An 18,834-nucleotide genomic window follows, 5' to 3' on the forward strand; every position below is an offset into this window, starting at 1 on the left:
TGTTTTGTTACCTGCGTAACCAGAACTTCCTGTTTGACATAGTTGGCCACAAGTTTGACTGTCAAAAAGAGAAGCACCACGTTATTCTTTATGAGCAGACACAAACGTGACGCGTTCAACTTTTTGTATAACTAGGCTGGGTGTGATGAGAAAACCCACCCTGATGCCTCGAGCACTTCTTGTCTGAAATTCTGGATTCAGGGCCTCGACCAAACATAAGAGCTCGACCATCAGCCAGCTCCACCCGAGCTCCATTCACACTCACTAGTGCGCACTGCATCGCCATTCACAGACGAGAACAGCTGGACTGCAGGAGGAAAGAAGTTACAGTAAGAAATACAATGATTTAAGATTCAAATAATCTAAATGTAGGCCTATGCTAAATTACCAATCTTCTGTACATTTGGTATTTATTTAGCGAGCTAATTATTAATATTTAACTAGATAACGTTAACTGAAAAGTGACCCATTAGCTACATGCCGTAACTTTTTAATACGTCTTTTAATGTTTCATGTGTAAAAACAATTATCTTAGTCGGACTTTGACACCAGAGGGGTTCAAATAGGCTCAAAATAACTTTAAAAACTGTGCAGTCTGTGTGAACCTAGACAGTTTCTCAAGCTTATATTTCAATCAGGCCACCAACATTTTACTAAATAGGCTAACGTTACACAAGACAAAATCCAAATAGCACTTACCTGTTGTCTAAAACTTTAACGTTTCTTGCGATTCATTTGTTGTACATACTTAACGGGTCCGGTTCGTAAATATTTCCGATGTGGAACAACGGCGCCCGCAGTTTGGTTCCCATGTCATTGGGAGTCGCAGTTAGTCATCTATAGTTTCTGGCACAACAGTTACAGTTTTTCTCAGTCGCTTTGGTGCATTTCTCACATCACTATTTACATTTGCACAACAGTTAATGCAGTTCTCAAAACAGTTAGTACAAACTGAAAAACCTAGCGTGTCACTTGCTCAAAATGGATAGCTCATTCCTCAAAAGCAAGTATTCATGTCAATGAAAGTGTCAGTGTCATCAAGACGAAAAGTCCCGACACCATTGTTTATGAACAAGATAGTCAAATGGCTTTGTCATGTTTTCATTATGACAGTTTAGTCTGTAAATGTTTTCCAATGCAAAAAAGTCAGATCTTGGTGACACTACCTGAAAATGCTCAAGACAGCACTACATACTATTTGCACAGCCATTTGAAAAATACAGTAAAGTTACACATTACTGTATTTAGTGAGGTAACTGAGTACAAGACACTGAATATGTATGTTTCACATTTTTACTGCATATGCTCTTTGCCATTCTAATTTGTTCACAGCATTGTGCAAAATAAAAAATACACCCTTATTTACAACAAACATAAACTCCCTTTGGGTAGAGCTGTGCACAACTGTAAACAATATTGCAGTACATATTGGAACTGAACATACAACATACATAGTACTATAATCATTCTTGCACATCCAGACGTTCCTCTCTGTCTGGCCTCATAATTTCATCGACATCACAGTGAATATCATCTCTGGCAATGCAGCGAGGAAAGTATTTCAGGAAAAAAAAAAGATTTAGAAAAATGTGTAAAATTTGCTTGACAGATTTTGACAACTAGTTCAACATTTTTGTATGTAATGACTCAAGCAATGAAATGAGGACTATTAGTTTTATATGGAATGACTATTAAGCATTCACAAGTATAGTTAATTTTGGCTGACATGACATAAGCCAATGATAATGTTATAAAACAGCAGAGAGTTGTATGAAAGCAATTGATGCATGTCCAAAAGCATTTGCAATTTGTTGGAAGGAATGAGAAACTGCTACTATGATGTGCACAAATGACTAAATGTTGTGGAGGTTGAACTAACTGTTGTGCAAATGTAAATAGTGATGTGAGAAATGCACCAAAGCGACTGAGAAAAACTGTAATGTAGGTAAAGTTACTACTATAACAGTGTGGTGACATGGTGTTGGCCACTGCTTTCATTAACCAATTTTGTATTTTTCTCAGAACATTATCACACGTATTTTATTGTATAGCCCACTAAAACAAACTGTATTGAATGTTTTTTAAAAGCAGTTAATGATAGAATGTGCTTTGTTCTTGGTTCTAATTGCTCACAACCAGTGGGAAACTACAAAAGATAGATAGATAGATAGATAGATAGATAGATAGATAGATAGATAGATAGATAGATAGATAGATAGATAGATAGATAGATAGATAGATAGATAGATAGATAGATAGATAGATAGATAGATAGATAGATAGATAGATAGATAGATCATCTGGAATTTATAAAATCGCTGGATGTATGTTTTGCTATTGCTGTGTGATCTCAGTTGAGTTAGTGACAGGTTGTATCGCCCTCGCGCCAGTAAACGCGTCATCAGAGAAGAAGAAAAATCATGTGCACAGATAAAACATTTATAATAAATACTGCTATATTTCATTTAAAAAATAAGACTTGTATAAGAAGAAAATAAGATAACAATTAAAAGTAGCCTGTCTGTTTTTCTAGTATTTGTGTTGAAAGGGGGATTTAAAACTTTGTTTGTGTAGTACCTGAAAAACAATACAAAGTGCACCGACAAAAGAATAGTATGAGTCTATTCAGTTTGTTTACGCCTGTTAGATGATAAATCTTCAGTTTACATAAGTATTATCATGAGATAGGATATCCTGCTAATAATTATGGCTTGATAAACATAGTTTATTTACTCTGCACAATGCAGTACCAACAGTTTATTTTAAAGTGGCAAGTGTTTTTTTTCTTACAACCATGGAACCCCCACACATGACATATGCATACATATAAACATAGAATATTTCATAGTCTGAAGCTAAAAATCAGAGTCTGTGCCCATCATACGCTTAGTTTTTTTTTTTTTTGTGAAATTTGTCAATTATTACTGCTCAAAATCTGCAGACTGGCTTTGACTTTCGACAACTAGTGTTGATTCCTCTTGACTGTAAATCTGGGCAAAAATCTGGACAAAAGTTGTGTTGTGTATTCCAGCCTTTACCTAAAACAACAAGGACACAAATGAATAAGTGGCCATGATATCTTGTTTTTTCTCCCCATTTGGGGAGCTCTGTACGAAGCTACTCGTCTCATACAGGATACAAACTACAAATGCTGTAGGGAGTGGTTGATGGTGGTTTCTAGATAAACAAATAAAATGAAAAAGGTGTATTTATGGGCATGCACCTTGGGTGTGCTCCCGGTGAGCCAAACATTCCCACAGTAGTTAGGCTACACAAAGCTAAGAAGGAAAGTCATTTGAGCTGGTTTGTATCTACAGATAAAGGTGAGAGTGTGCATATTCAATATCAAGTTGCAATTTTTACATCTGTAGTCACAATTGGGATTGGTTGGGAAGTAAAGTTTCAATTGTGTGTTTATTTCAGATTTGTGTATACTACTGTATATTAAAGGTACAATATGTAACTTTTGCTTTAAAAATAGCAAAAATCACTATATCTATGTTATATATATTTTTTTTAGTTGTGTACTTACATTATCCCAAATGTTTCCAACATCTTTCAAACCAGGAGAAATTTGTAATTTAATTCGAAGACACGTTTCTTTATTTCCGTTTTGTCGCCGTCAATGGTGTCATATCCGCGTTATCCCTGGTTTCCGCTTGTACTGCCATAGCAACCAGAGCCCTCTGATAGTAACCAAGGCGACAGACATGGACAACATTAGTTCGGAATGTCTATCTGCACGCTGTTGTTGTTTCGTTCAAACATAATGGACCATGGCAAGCAGACTTTGGATAAAAAAGGAGAACTAAAACAAGAATCAATATCAGCGTGGTGTTTTCGAGTTTCCGAGACTTCGACCGCTCCTACATGTACTTTTTTAAACAGGTGAGCACATTTACATAAAACTAATCAATGTTATATAGTTACAATGATAAAATGTTAGAATATGATCTGTATGTTATTCTAATGTTGATCTAGCTTACTGCTAGTCTCATACAGACAAACTAACATAGAATAACATACATTTCAACACATTTAAATGCAGTTTAGTGTGATAGTGTAATGTTAGACAAAGTGAAACAGTGCTGCGTTACCTCACAAGTTTAATTTGTCTAATAAACTGGCCTGTGAGTTGTAATTCTGCACTTGCGTGTAGTTCGGTAGAATGAAATGTCCATATTCCTTTTATATCCGCGGGACTCGCGTCGCGTGTGGAGCTGATAGCTGTCTCTTAGCAATGCCGACCTGCTTCATATTACAGTCATGATAAAAACATCGATGTATTCACTCATCCATAAACATTATTAGATTGGTCGGCTTGACGTTGACGACAAGATCCATAATTCTTAGCAAGTGTTGCGTCATCAAACTACGCCTTTGTTATTGTAAGAGGTTAGCGACCCCAAGCGGCGAAAAAAATTACAGTGTACGTTTAAATGTAATTCATTAAAAAAAAAAAACATGCACAAAATTACATTTCTATTTGTTTCTAAATATATGACAAATGATTTTTTTTTGTCTTTGTGTAGGACTGAAAACCAATCGGTATCATTTTCCTGCATGCACAAGCTCTGGTTGAACAAACGCAGTAAAACTGTGTGTGATTTGAATTGACTTACTAAAACAGAACTAATTCACCATGGCACGCGAAGAGGACTACTACACTCTCATGTCTGGGCTGCAGGAGCTTGATTTCCAAGGAAAAGCAGTGCCCAGTGATCTTGTACTAATAGGTGAACATGCCTTTCCACTTGCCATGAATCCAAGAGGTCAGGTGCTGATGGCTGCATCTCATTATGGTCAGGGACGTATAGTGGTGTTGGGACATGAGGAATACCTAACACGCTTTCCTGGCCTCATAGAGAATGCTTTAATGTGGCTTATGCCATGTACTGGTGATGCCGGCATTGTAGGAATTCAGGGGAGTTTACGTTCAGTAGCTGAAAACTTGAACTACTGCCCTATCAAGACCGAGCTAGGAGACTTCCGTAATGAATTAGCTATATATATCACAGATGCTTACAGTGTCGAGACCTGTGCAAAGGATCTGGTTGCTTTCCTCAAAGCTGGAGGTGGTTTGATCATTGCTGGCCAAGCATGGAGTTGGTCTCATGATCATCCACAAGAAAACACTTTAAAGAACTTTTCAGGAAACAAGGTGTGCAGTGTTGCAGGAATTTATTTCTCTGAACTCCCAGGAGAAGTTGGCAACTTTCCTGTTCCAAGAAACATCCCTTCTAGTTGGCTTTCTGTATCGTAAGTTCAGCACACATTTTTGCTTTTTAACCATTCTTTAAAAAACCATTCACTATTTGTCTTGTCTTTTTTTCAGAATAGGCAAAGACTTCAAAGATGATCTAGAGTTCCTACTACAAGGTGTGTCCGAGTTTGACACCCAAGGAGGGGCTATAGCATCTGAAGTGATGGTGCATGGACCATTAGCATTCCCCATTGCTGTCACCCCTGATGGAAAAGCATTCATTGCTGGTGCTTATTACGGACAAGGTCGAGTAATTCTGGCATCCCATGAAGGCTACCTGGGCCGGGACTCTCTGTCCACATTCATGACCAATGCTATCAAGTGGCTTGATGAGGGTCGGAAGGGTGTTATTGGGATCCTACCCAGCCTCAAAGAAGCCCACGTGGTACTGAGCAAATCAGGTTTAGATTGCCAGTTGACTGGCTTCAGAGAAGATCTAAGTGTCTACGTCTGCACTTCCTACAGTGATGCCCAATGTGCAGAGATCCAAGAATTTGTTGCTGAAGGTGGAGGACTTCTGATTGGGGGTCATGCCTGGTATTGGGCTCAGACCCACTGTGGCTGCAATGTGATGACCGAATACCCAGGAAATCATATTCTCAACAAGATGGGATTGTGTCTCTTAGGCAATACCTTGGGTGGAGGGTTATATAAGTCCCTAGATATTGAGCATAGTTGTAGAGAGGGGTACCACTTTCGTAGCATGCTGCAGCGGTTTGCTGAACATGTAAGCCTGGGGAAAGAATTGACTGCTCATGAACAGGGCTGCTTGAAGCAGTTGGGCAGTGACTGTGCCAGTTACCTTCGTATGTGTTCTCATGACAGTGCCGCCTACACCTCAGTAGTAGCAATTCTTAGTGACATAGTGAAGGAGGTAGGTGTTCCACAGGTGTGCAGTAATTGTCCTGTCGAATGTGCTAAAGACCACCTGATGCTCCACATTGGATCTGAGATATACAAAGTGTCACCTAATCCTGATGCCCTACTTCCATACATCATCAAGGACAGACCCAACTTGCCCACTGTGTCTAATGCAAGAGTTCGGATCAGTGCTAACACTGCGGGTATGAAAGATTTCTTGCCAAATGCAGGAGGAAAAATTTTATTCCTTGTTTAAGTTTGACTATTTTAAGCACTATAAAATTTCTTGTTTCAGGTTGTGAAGAATGGATAAGCACAGGCTTATATCTTTCTCCTGGTATGAAGACGTACATATCAGTACCTCCAGAGATCGTTGGGAAAAATTGGCAGGTAATCAATAAAGTCTACTCTATACATGTTTCCAATCAAGGAATAGTGCTGTATGTAATAGCTATACTTGTCATTCTAGATACAACCTTATTGCACATAGGGCTTGGAGAGCATGTTATTAACATGATGAGATACTCTCTGTAGGTGCAGCTTGGTTGCCAGACAGATAACATTGGTGGAGCAAACATCCTGAAACGGGCTCCTGTGGTCCATGAGCGATTCCCTTTGGACACAGAAATGGTCCAGGTCTGGAATTTGTGGGGAGGGCTCATCTACCTAATAGCACCCCCCCAGAGCAAAGTGGATGGGGTGGAAATTGTCGTGCAGGTCTCAGTGCAGGCTCCATACTTTAAATCTGGTAAGAACTCTGAATTAATATTCAGTGAGCATCACAATGAGGTTTCTATTCAGAACATTTAAAGGTACATGATAAAACTTGTTCTGTCCCTCAGGAGAGACTAGTGTAGCTGACTGGGTGAGCGGGATCCGTTCGGCACCTGCCCCCTGGGCAGAACTTGAGTTTGAGAACATCATCATCACATTAGAATCAGAATTTATAAGGAATCTGGACTGCCCTGATGAGGTGGCCACATTCTGGGATACCATAATGAGAAGCATAACTGACCTGGCAGCAAGGCCTGCCAAGTTGCCCCGCAAGGAGCGGTTTGTTGCAGATGTTCAGATCTCTCACGGTCAGTGGTACTATTGCTGGGATGAAAAAAAACATCACTATTACAACAGAATCATGACATTATTACCTATTATATTCTCACAATCCTGACAATAACACGTTCCCCCTTTCACCCATTCAGGTTTCATGCATGCTGGATATCCCATCATGATGCAAACCAACTCTGCCCCAGCACTAATAAACGTAAAGGAAGCCTATAAAAGTGGTCTTTGGGGAGCCATTCATGAGTTGGGTCATAACCAGCAGCGTGGAGTTTGGGAGTTCCCTCCACACACCACTGAGTGCACCTGCAACCTGTGGTCCTTGTACATACATGAGGAAGTTCTGCAAATGAGTAGCGCTAATGCTCATCCAGCCATCACTCTAGAAAACCGTCAGGCTCGTGCCAAGATGTATCACAGTGGCGGAAAGGATTTAAAAAGCTGGAGCATGTGGACGGCACTCGAGACTTACATGCAGGTAAGAACAGACCGTGTATAATGTTTTTTTGTTAACAACTGTTTATTAAGTTTTCTTTTTTAACATCAAGAAAAACAAAAATACAACGCAAAATCTAGAACCCAACCCATCCCACCCGACCCCTGGTAGACTTCAAGAAGAATACAAATCAAATACAAACATAGAATGTAGACTAGAGCCCTGCGCGGGACTGGTTTCATCATCCCGCTCCCGCCCGCGCCCGCCGAATTTCTGACCATTACCGCCCGCTCCCGCAACGCATGTGTTTCACTCCCGCCCGCTCCCGCAATATGTATGTCCACTCCCGCCCGCACCCGCAAAACTCTGAGAATTTATTCCCGCACAATAATAGAGATGCATTGATTTTGTGTCTTCTCCCGTCCCGCAGGAAAAAACTCATATTTGTATTGCTATTATTAAAGAGATTCATGGGGTTGTTTGTTTCGTTTCCCTGACAAAGGCGAGTCGAGCCGAGCCGAGCCGAGCCGAGCCGAGGCGAGCTGGTACTGTATAGTGGAAAAGCGCCATTATTGACATCTCCATCATGTTGCAAGGCTACCTCCCGATCCCGCAGTGTTTTTTTTAGCCGCCCATTCCCGCCCGCAGCAAAGTTCAAACCGCCCGCTCCCGCGAGATTTGCGTTGGGTCCCGCGTGACCCGGCGGGACTCAATCCCAATGCAGCCCTCTAATGTAGACCCAAAAAACAATCATAAAAATAAAATATAATAAAAATTATAATAATAAAATAAAAAGAGAAAAAATAAATAATAGAAAATAAATAAATAAATTACATAGATGTTAAAAAAGTTGACACAATATCAAAAGCAGCATGCCATAAATTCACAGTCTTAACATTGGATCCATGCATACGAGAGGTTGAGAGTTCCATTGATATAATGTCCAGCCAAGATACCATCCATGTTCTTCTGTCCATTGCGTGAGGAGGATTCCAGCGGTTAACTAACTTTTTTTTTTGCTGCTGTGAAAGCGGTTAACAGTAAATATCTTTGTCGAATGGATAAAGTAAGGTCCCTAAAATCGTTCAAAAAAAACTATGTGGGGTCAAAGAAATATCAGTGTCCAACAAATATGATAAGTCCTGTGAGAGTTGGGTCCAAAAAGGTGAATGTTTTAACAGTTTGTTTAATCAGTTAAATGCATGTGTTTTAAAACATTGTTTGATAAAGTACATTTTTGGTTACATCATCATTGCCAGTATTGTAATTTTTTAAAGAGAGATTAAAGCAATAATGGATTATTTGTGCTCACTATTTCCTAGAAGTAATAATTCATTCTTTTAAGGTTAATTTTTAAAAACAAAACAACAAAACCTTATGCAGAATAAATAAATATAAAAATGTAATTGTAATTGTTTATGTAATTATTATAAAAATATAATTATATAAATATAAAAATATATATATTTATACCCATTTTTGTGTGCAATCTTCCGTCATCTTTCTGTGTGTTTTTTTTTTTTTTAAGCTTCAGGAAAAATTTGGCTGGGATGCTTTTAAGAAAGTTTTTACTGCCTACCATACTATGAGTGGAGTGCCAAATGACAATGCAGGCAAGATGAATCTGTATGCTGAGACCTTCTCCAAGGTGGTCAACATGAATTTGTCCCCCTTCTTCAAAGCGTGGGGTTGGCCCATCCAGCCCAGCACAGAAGAGAAGATCTCTCATCTCCCTGAGTGGAATGACCATCCTATGAGCCAGTACGCATAAGAACGTCTCAGTTTTAATACAATTGAGGGGTTAGATTAAGTATACAAGATGATATATGCTTATCTGGAGTTTCATGGACATTATTGTATTCATGTCTCTCATTTGAATGAATTGTGTGTAGTGAAGTGTGTAGATGAGCAATTGATTGATATCAGTATAAGGCACAAACTTATACATATAATTGAAATATTCTGAATGGCTATTGGGTAAGTGGGCTAAGGTTTTATAACCTGAACATGCATGTTAAAAACACAACATATACATAAATACCAAAAACTACATGTATGTACTACAATTAAAAAACTGTCAGTATGGCAAAGCATTTTGTATTGGTGTACTTTCCTTTCTTATGCAAGAGAATTAATCATACATATTATTTTAAAAGATACTGAATGGTGCGTAATGTTGATGTGATTTGAAAATACAGAATTAAGCCTTATTGCTAAAGTTTATTTGTAAGTGTTAATCTAAGCTCTGCATTGGCCGCTGAACAGCTCATTCACTGGTGCATCAGAGAATGACTGAAGGAAGTTGACCATCTCATCTAGGCTGCGTTCCACAACAACATTCTGCTCTGTGTTGAGGGCAGTCGCAGCACCGCTTAGGATGGGGCGGCCGTTTTGATCGACGCAGCAGTAAGCGTTCCAGATGTACTCTGGGATGTTCACCCGTTTGACACTGTTTTTGATGATCCAGTTGTTAGAAGAAGGGATGGCACCAACCAGCACATAAGCCTGATGACAGTTTGCATTAAACAAGGTGGTCAGTTTAGACTCATGTTTGTTCCAAGCGTTCTGGTTCAGCGTTGGGTTTTGAGGCACCACATTGGTCAGGGAAAAGGTGGCATTGCGACTTGGAACTAACAGGAAGCAGGTGGGTCATTCCTGGTATGCGGTGACATTTTGGCTTCATAAGTGTTGGAAAAAAAAGTACACGATTTTCATGTTTTTAGCATTCTACCAAAATAGTGGCATGTTTAACTATAAGGAATACATATTGGTCAAGCTCAGGGACTCAAATAATAATATTTATGGGTAGATTGTTCAGACACTGTCCATGAAAATATTCCACCCTGTTGGGGACATATACAGTACATAGTTATCACAACATGTTAATAATGTAAATGTTAAACATGAACTTTTCTTGGGTAGTATATGTCCCTTATGCCATCTTATAATTTAGTTTCTTCTTGAAACAAACAAAACAATTTTTGATGAATAGTATATGTCTTGATTATTAAAAACAGGTACATTTTGTGCCCATTTTTGCAAATAGTATGGTAAATAATAATAAAAAAAAACATATATATTCCGTTCGTGCTCCTCGCCTCACAAAATAAGACAAAAGTATACCAAACTTTTAACAGTGCGGTCAAATTATTATTTAAAATGACTTGTCTAACAGGGTGGAAAGGAGCATAACAGGGTGGAACGGAATATAAAAGGGTGGAATACCAGTGATAAAAGGTTCAGTGGATGAGCTTTTTGTCATTGTCCTGGATGGTTTGCCACTGTAAAAAAATCTTTTGTTGACTTAACTCATTATTTTTTGTTATCTTTTTGCATGGATTTTTTTGAGTTTTACTAACTTATTTATAAAAGTGTACCTGACAAATTTGGATAAGTTTACCTGACAAGTTATAAAGTACAATGAACTGATTTAATTTAGTTAAGTAAACTTTGAATTTAAGTTCAGTCAACTAAAGCTAAGTTTTCTAAACTACATCCAATAAGTTCAGCAAATTAAAGATTAGTTTTCTAAACTACACCCAATAAGTTCAGTCAACTAAAGTTAAGTTTTCTAAACTACACCCAATAAGTTCAGCAAACTAAAGATTAGTTTTCTAAACTACACCCAATAAGTTCAGCAAACTAAAGATTAGTTTTCTAAACTACACCCAATAAGTTCAGCCAACTAAAGTGGTGTTTTAAAAACTGCAGCAGTACCAAATAATGAATTACTACTAGAACATTAATTTGTAAAATACATTTGATTTAAAAAAAATATGTAAAATTGACGATCACTGATACAATTTACAATAAGTTAATTAGTTAAGTCACCTTTATTTATATAGCACTTTTTACAATACAGATTGTATCAAAGCAGCACAGTGATAACATGAAAATAATACAACAAAGTTTGTTTCTAGGAGAAAATTGCGTCATCTTTCACCTTAAGTAAGGCAAATCAATAATATTGTTGAATATTAAATGTCCCTAACTAAGCAAGCCAAAAGCCAAGGCAACAGTGGCAAGGAACCAAAACTCCATCAGGTGACAGAATGGAGAAAAAAACCCTTGGGAGAACCCAGGCTCAGTCACTCAGTTCACCTCTGGGCAAAGAACGAACAGTGTATGATTATGATTCAGGCAGCATTACAGGTCAGAAGTCAGATTGGATCAGAACATTCAGAATATTATCCAGTTTCATCTGACTGGAAGTCGGAGTCACGCCGGTATGGAGACGAGTTTGTTGAGGATCAGTGCTGATGGCTGTAGTGTCGATGAGGCCTTCACAGGGCTGATGAGGCTGGCACTTCAGGGATGCGTTGTGGACGTGTCCAGGCGCAGGTCCACCACCTGATCTGGATACGGCCCGGATCCGGCTGACTTCAGTAAACCTTGGAATAAACAAAAAGACTAACATTAGCGTAGATGCCATTCTTCTTATGATGTAACAAGTACATCAGGTGTTATATACAATTCAATTTTTTTTTGCAATGAACTGCAATGAAATTGCAGAAAACAACCTTGTGAAAAGGTGTTTTACACCTGTCTCAATGCATGTCTTGTGGATTAATCTGTTACATTAAACAAGATCAACCCACAGCATTCAATATAGAAACATCCTTTGTTCCAAAAGATACCGTTTAAACATTGTTTAACACATTAAAGACCTATGAATTGGCTTAAATGCCATTTTAATATCAACTAAGTTACCAATTATTTATGCTCTCAAGCTTCAACAAATTCATCAATTAAACTAAACACTCTAAAATGCCACTCCCACAACATACCAACACATGAAACATCCTGTTCACAACATTCCTTTCAAAACGAAACTATGAAAAGCATTAAAGGTGTTGTTCCAACCCTGTAAGACTTTCGTTCATCTTCGGAACACAAATTAAGATATTTTTGATGAAATCTGAGAACTGGCTCACTCCTTCATAGACTGCTGGGTAATCGATATCTGCCAGCCCAGAATAAATTGTAAAAACATTGTTACAATAGTCCAAGTGACTACAGTGGCTCAACCTTAAGTTTATCAAGCAACGAGAATACTTCGTAAAAAAAAGAAAAGAAAAAATACTTTTTTCAACTATTCTTTTTCTTCTGTGTGGGCCTCAAAATGAGTTCGCGAGAGCGCCACAACCATTTCCAATATCAATAAAAACAGTAACATTTATAAGTACAGATATAATAAGTTACTTATTTTACACACATCAATTCAAATTGATAGTTAATTTTAATGATTGCCAAAGATTGCAGTGAAAACTCACCTGTATCTGGTGCTCTGCAACTTATGTAGTGACTGAGGTAATAAATCCGGTTGGTGAACAAGCTTTTAGTCAACTTGACGGAACCTGTGAGTCAACACGAGGAAATACAATGAGCGAATCTTCTATGTGCAAAACACTCTGATTTGAAATACACTCAATAATCTTAAATTTGTGACAATATCATGACTAATTCACCCTATTATCAAGATTTCTTAAAACATGAACAAAGCGTGATGACATGGCGCAAGATCCAAACTACGAATAGAAATAATGAAAACATTCAAACCACAGACGTATTAATTGTACATCACCCATTTCGATTCAATATGACATTTACTTTTGTAATTCAAAGATTGTGGTCAAAACTTACGTATATCTGGCGCTCTGCAACTGAGTTGAATTGAAGTGACTGAGGTAAAAAAGAAAGAAAAAAAGACTCATATTAGCTTGTGCAAAAATGACATTATATGACCCCTTTAAATTTGTGACAACATTGTGAATAATTCACCCTATTATCAAGATTTCTTAAAACATGAACAAAAGCGCATTGAAATGGCGCGAGGCAAAATCCAAACACATAATAGTAATAATGAAAACCGTGACATTTCAAACCACAGACGTATTACTTGCTATTTATATCACCCATAACGATTCAATTTGACAGTAACTTTTTTTTAATTCAAAGATTGTGGTGAAGACTTACCTATATCTGGTAGAGCTCTGCAACTGAGATGAAACTGAGGTAAAAGAAAAAATCCTGTTTGGTCCGGTTGGTGAACAAGCAGCTTTTAATCAACTTGACTGAAGCTTGAACACAAGGAAGTAAAAAAATCAGTGAATCGTCTATGTGCTCAAATCCATCCATGATGGATTGAATCTGACCATGAATAAAAACTGCTAGACAATTTTTTAGTGTAATTTAATTAATCTGTGCTCATAATTGTAAATAACAGGTTAGAGTGATATAATAATAAAAATGTAACAATACAAAGCAATTTTGTTAGTTGGACAGCAACAAGAATGGAAATAAAGCAAGTCAAAGTGCTTTCTTGCCGTTTCATTAACTAAATAAAATACAAGATAACTTGGGAAACTAAATGGTATTCAAACAAAAACTATTTTTGTGTGTGTTACCTGATGAATGACTCTGTTCTTTGAAGAGCAGCAGTATTTGAGAAGAATGGCAGCATTTACCAACTGGCCTGAAAACAATCATATATATAACTTGCACAGTACATTACATCATAATAAAACTAAGTACATGGTAGATTTCTACACTTACTAGAACATTAAAACAAACAAATGGAGTGATACACTGCACTTTAACAAATATGATATATTTTTAAGTACATAGCTAAAACCTTTTCGGCCTTGTCTGCCTCACATCAATCAAAAGTCAGCTTCCTTCAGTGCTGTTTCTGAAGCCTCTGAGGACAGTTGAGAAGAAAGTGTCTACTAATTTGTCAAAGGAGAATACGTTAACAACTCAAGCACACTAGCCAATTAATTAACAGTTAATTAATTAATAAACGTGAATATTTAACTAATGACTAACTTAGAAATGTGTGTAGTTACAGTTGCAGATGCTAAGTTAAGTAACATCAGTTAGCAGTTAACGTACCTACTACCTAACTAAGTTAGACTAACTAAGATAGCTAGACTTATTTTACAACATAAACACACTCAATTTAAATCAACACCAAATCTTATGTTTTGGTAAATACTCTATTTAAAAAGGTTTCATGAATTTGCACTTACCCTCGTCTGATATAGGCTAAACGTCTGAAAACACTGGACGATGTCAGCGTACGCAGTAACGAAGGCAGTGGGCTATAAAATACGGTTCAGATAAAATATGGCATTGAAAAACTTTGCCGTTGTTTTATGGTAAACATGTTATTTACAATGATTTTATGAATTCAAACTTACCTTCGTCTGATGTAAATCTCACAGAAAATACCGGACGTTATCAGCGCGCAAGATTTGAATGGAGCAGGAGCGGGAATTAACGGCTCGAAAACAATGTCGGTCTAGAAAATACAGTAAAAATAAAAACGTTAGAACATTGAACAAATGTTGACGTTATGTTCTGGCAAACATGTTATTTAAAATAGTTTTATGAATTCACACTTACCATACGTTTTCTCAGAAAATACCGGACGCTCTCTGCGGCTGCGCGCGCAAGAACTGCAGCGAGTCAGCGGGGGAGGGGGAGGAGAGGCTCGAGAGTCGGTTCAAAAAAAGATTCCATTTACAGCCTGCGTCAGTCTTGTGTTTATATACTGTCTATGGTCTTGTGTGATTCAGTTCCAAATGCGAAGCCTGAAATGTCCGTAGGCTACGTGATGGACGGGCCGGCTCCGTTTTAACCCCGAAATTACTGTTTTTATGCAGTGTCAGTGCCTCTGGCCTGCTGCCTGCATCAGCAAATTCACGATTAACAAAAAAACTACTGCCTTGTGCATCGACCAATCAGCGTGTTGTCAAGGCAGAATTTCAGGCACAATCATATTAAACAGACACATAGGGAATCATTTAAATTACTTGACATTTTGAGTGCATAACACTTAAAATCTTAATCTGAAAGATTTTTGCTGCCAGATGAGTACATTAAAATCAAATGTTTAATTTTTGATGCAAAAACTTGTAAGTAATGTTAAGTTATGACAACTTGATTTCTTTATTAACGACAACATTGGGGTTTACAGTGTAATGTTTTTAATGTACACACTAATAAAATTGAAGTTTAGGTTTTCATGCAGTCTACCAGACAGCAAGATATATAGATAAATTAAGTTTAGTTTACTAAGTTTAGTTTACAAATTTACTTCTAATAAAGCACTAGAGTATAATTGAAGTAAAACCAGCAGAAAATTTAGTGCAGTTGTTTCAACTTACATTTATAAGTTAAAATAACAATTATACTTGTTAATTCAACAGAAAATCTAGTGCAGTTGTTTAAACATACATTTTTGAGTTAAAATAACAATTTAAGTCGTTCATTCAACTTTCAGTCTAGTTGAGGACAAGAAAACTTACAATTTTTTGTTGTCTGGACAATCTAGTTATCTCTACTCACAAAAATAAGTTGAAATAACTAAATTGCAAAAATATTTTTTACAGTGGAACTGCACCTATATAATACTGTTTCAATAAAATAAAATAAAAATCCAAATTTCCTTTGGGGGAGGGACACAAAAAATGACTATGTGGTTCCTTATCACAATCAATCATGGTGGCAAAACAATTCTCTCTTCAGATGGCTAGAGAAATATTTACAAATTAGAGAAGACAGACATAATAAATTACATTTTTATTTATTTATGTTTTATTAAAAATAAAGATACTATAATTAATTTGAATTAACTAGATTAACAAACATATACAAAATTATATTAGAATTTCCACCCTGTTAGTTTCACATTCCACCCTGTTAGGTTTATAGACCTAACAGGGTGGAATCTAACAGGGTGGAAAATTCTGAGCTAAGTTAGTCATAGCTCTTTGAGTGATTAACATTTAGCTAGCTAACCTTCTACAGATGAACAGAACTTGACTATATCAGATTTGTTTTAAACAATTTTTGATAGGACAAACATTATCAATAATAACATAGCCTAACAGGGTGGAACTTTAAGGGTGGGACAAGCAGGATAACATTTCAAAAACTAAAAATAAATTTAGGAGTGAGAGTTGAAGCTTTCCTCAGTTTGTACAGTTGAATTCCAGCGGGAAAAATAAATTATGTCATTTCTTGAAAATGGTCTCAATGAAATTGCAGTCAGATTTGGAAGGCAGAAAAGTACATACTAACAGGGTGGAAGATAACTTCAGGGACGCAGTAATTGAAGAAAATTTAAAGAAAAAGACTTATATTTTCACATGATTTATATGTATGATTAGAGGCAGTTTAGCCTAGTCAATAACATAATTAAAAATATTTTGAGGTTTTTGTCATTTCATGGTTTATATTTCTTGCAGAATTTGATTACTGTGCACTGAGGACATGATAAAATTGAATGCATACATCAATTAAAATTTTGTAAAGTCCTACACCCCTATATAGTTTCTGTCTGTTTTCAAACTTCACTCAACTTGATGCTAACTCATTTCTGATGCTGTTGAGCCATAATTACTCAACAAAGTTTAAGAAACGTTGCAAGAGGGTTAAAGGGATAGTTCACTTTGAAATTAAATTTTGGTATGTTTTAGCTTACCGCAAGGGCATCCAAGATGTAGGTGTCTTTTTTTCCGCAGTAGTTTCAATTTTGATATTTTTAGGTCAAACCGTTCTTGTCTGTCAGTCATATAATGCAGGTCTATGGTTACTGTCTCAAAGAGCATGCACAGAGTCCAAATTAAAACAATTCCCCTTCGTCCAAATTAAACAATTCCCCATCGTAAGTACACATTGATGGCCTAAGACACGAAACGAGCGATTTGTGTGAGAAAACGAACAGTATTTATATCGTTTTTACCTCTTATAACACAGCCACGTCCAAGTGATCTGAGGGCGCGGGCGCTTCCTGCTGTGTGATGTGTACGCATGGTGCATAGATATATACACTAGATGTCGCATTAAAGACATTCGTTCCAATGAACTGCCGTTGCCAAGGCGACATCTAGTGTATATATCTATGCATCAGTCTGCGCACACGTCACACACCAGGATGTTCGTTCTCGAAATTAAAATTTTATTTCAAAGTGAACTATCCCTTTAAACTATTAACTTGTCTTTAAACTAAAAAATCTAAAAGTGTCTTTAAAATACTAACCTACAAGCAGGTAGATTTTAGCAGCTATGGGTAAATTTACCAAACAACATTTAAAAAGTAACAAATTAAAGACAGTGAAAGACAAGTGTAAAAATGAGAGAAGACGACAATTTAACACAATATTTAAATTAGCATTGTATTATCAATCATGTTCTGAAATTTCAATTAATTTTTCTTCTGCTAAGTTGGGTTGTTCAGCCTTTGTTTTGTTTGTTTTTTTTCTTAATTTTTCGCTCAAACGTCAGACTCAGCCCTCAGAGAACTGCCTGAAGAAGAACTCTGGTCTTTTGTCACTGAAACTAGGCACAAAACGAATCTGCAGGATTTCAGAGAAGCCCTCAGACAAACTGGGTGCCACAAATTTTTCCCTACAGAGAACAAGAAAAAGTCGGAAACCAATCTGCTTAGTAATAAATTAGTAAATAAGGATAAAAGATAAAGAAGCTCGTTCAAAGGTGTGATTTCCTGGCAAAATGATCTGGTACTGTGGAATAAGCTCAGCTTGCTGCGGTTCACTTACTTGTAGCTGTGAAACACCATGTCATTGACATGAACATGCTTTGTGGCAGAAGGAATCATCTCACGAAACTACAGCAAAAAAACAAAAAAAAACAAGATGATGTAAATCAGTGACTGACAGTGCATTTCTGGACTTTTTGCATGTTTACAGTTAGTAAAATGGTATAATTTTTTTTTTACAGAATTTTATATTTAAAGTCACCATGAAACAGAAGTTGAAACAGTTCAAACAGAGTGAAAGGGCTTCTCCAATGAGAAAAAAATAAAATAAAAATGTTGGGCGGGACTTGATTTTGTCCATGGGGAATTGATTAGATGGTTGTGGTTTGCTATTGGTTGATCTCATGTGAGTAACAGGTTGTCCCGCCCTAGCGCCAGTTATCACATCATCAGAGAAGAGAAGTGAATTTTCACATTAATTAAAAAATAATATTAATGACAAATAATTTATAATACCGGTAAATACTGCAATAATAAATAAGTAGGCCTATTGTTAATTTTGATTTCACTTTAATGTAAAAAACTACAGTAAAGACAGATACCCTGTTGTTATGCTTTGCTTGTTCCAGACTGGTTGAGAAGTTGAAACACCTGCAGGGGACTCCAGCGCTTTGACTGACGTCTACATATCTGTGGAGAAAATCA

General features: G+C 36.9%; 2 protein-coding genes and 1 pseudogene across 3 annotated transcripts in view; 1 reads left to right on the forward strand and 2 right to left on the reverse strand.

Moving 5' to 3' along the window:
* pnkp (polynucleotide kinase 3'-phosphatase) overlaps nucleotides 1–786 on the reverse strand; it is a 29,024-nt gene extending 28,238 nt beyond the window's left edge. The window contains exons 1-3 of the mRNA XM_081370301.1: nucleotides 700–786; nucleotides 160–307; nucleotides 12–58 (exon numbers count right to left, since the gene is read on the reverse strand). Of these exons, the coding sequence (XP_081226427.1) occupies nucleotides 12–58; nucleotides 160–286 (174 nt within the window). The 5' untranslated portion in view covers nucleotides 287–307; nucleotides 700–786. The remainder of the gene's footprint in view (nucleotides 1–11; nucleotides 59–159; nucleotides 308–699) is intronic.
* LOC308693415 (TRPM8 channel-associated factor homolog) lies at nucleotides 14–9,720 on the forward strand. Its single transcript, XM_081370299.1, has 8 exons — nucleotides 14–329; nucleotides 4,533–5,259; nucleotides 5,336–6,327; nucleotides 6,420–6,514; nucleotides 6,659–6,872; nucleotides 6,967–7,206; nucleotides 7,327–7,664; nucleotides 9,151–9,720. Exons 2-8 carry the CDS (start codon nucleotides 4,643–4,645, stop codon nucleotides 9,391–9,393), a joined length of 2,739 nt encoding a protein of 912 aa, XP_081226425.1. The 5' UTR covers nucleotides 14–329; nucleotides 4,533–4,642; the 3' UTR covers nucleotides 9,394–9,720.
* Nucleotides 9,721–17,917: 8,197 nt separating this feature from the next.
* LOC308693205 (bifunctional polynucleotide phosphatase/kinase-like) overlaps nucleotides 17,918–18,834 on the reverse strand; it is a 28,019-nt pseudogene continuing 27,102 nt past the window's right edge. The window contains exons 13-15 of the transcript in view: nucleotides 18,732–18,819; nucleotides 18,191–18,258; nucleotides 17,918–18,038 (exon numbers count right to left, since the gene is read on the reverse strand). The product of the transcript in view is annotated as a bifunctional polynucleotide phosphatase/kinase-like (transcript). The remainder of the gene's footprint in view (nucleotides 18,039–18,190; nucleotides 18,259–18,731; nucleotides 18,820–18,834) is intronic.

The sequence above is a fragment of the Scardinius erythrophthalmus genome (assembly GCF_964197995.2).
Source record: "Scardinius erythrophthalmus genome assembly, chromosome: 7".
Lineage (NCBI taxonomy): Eukaryota > Metazoa > Chordata > Actinopteri > Cypriniformes > Leuciscidae > Scardinius > Scardinius erythrophthalmus.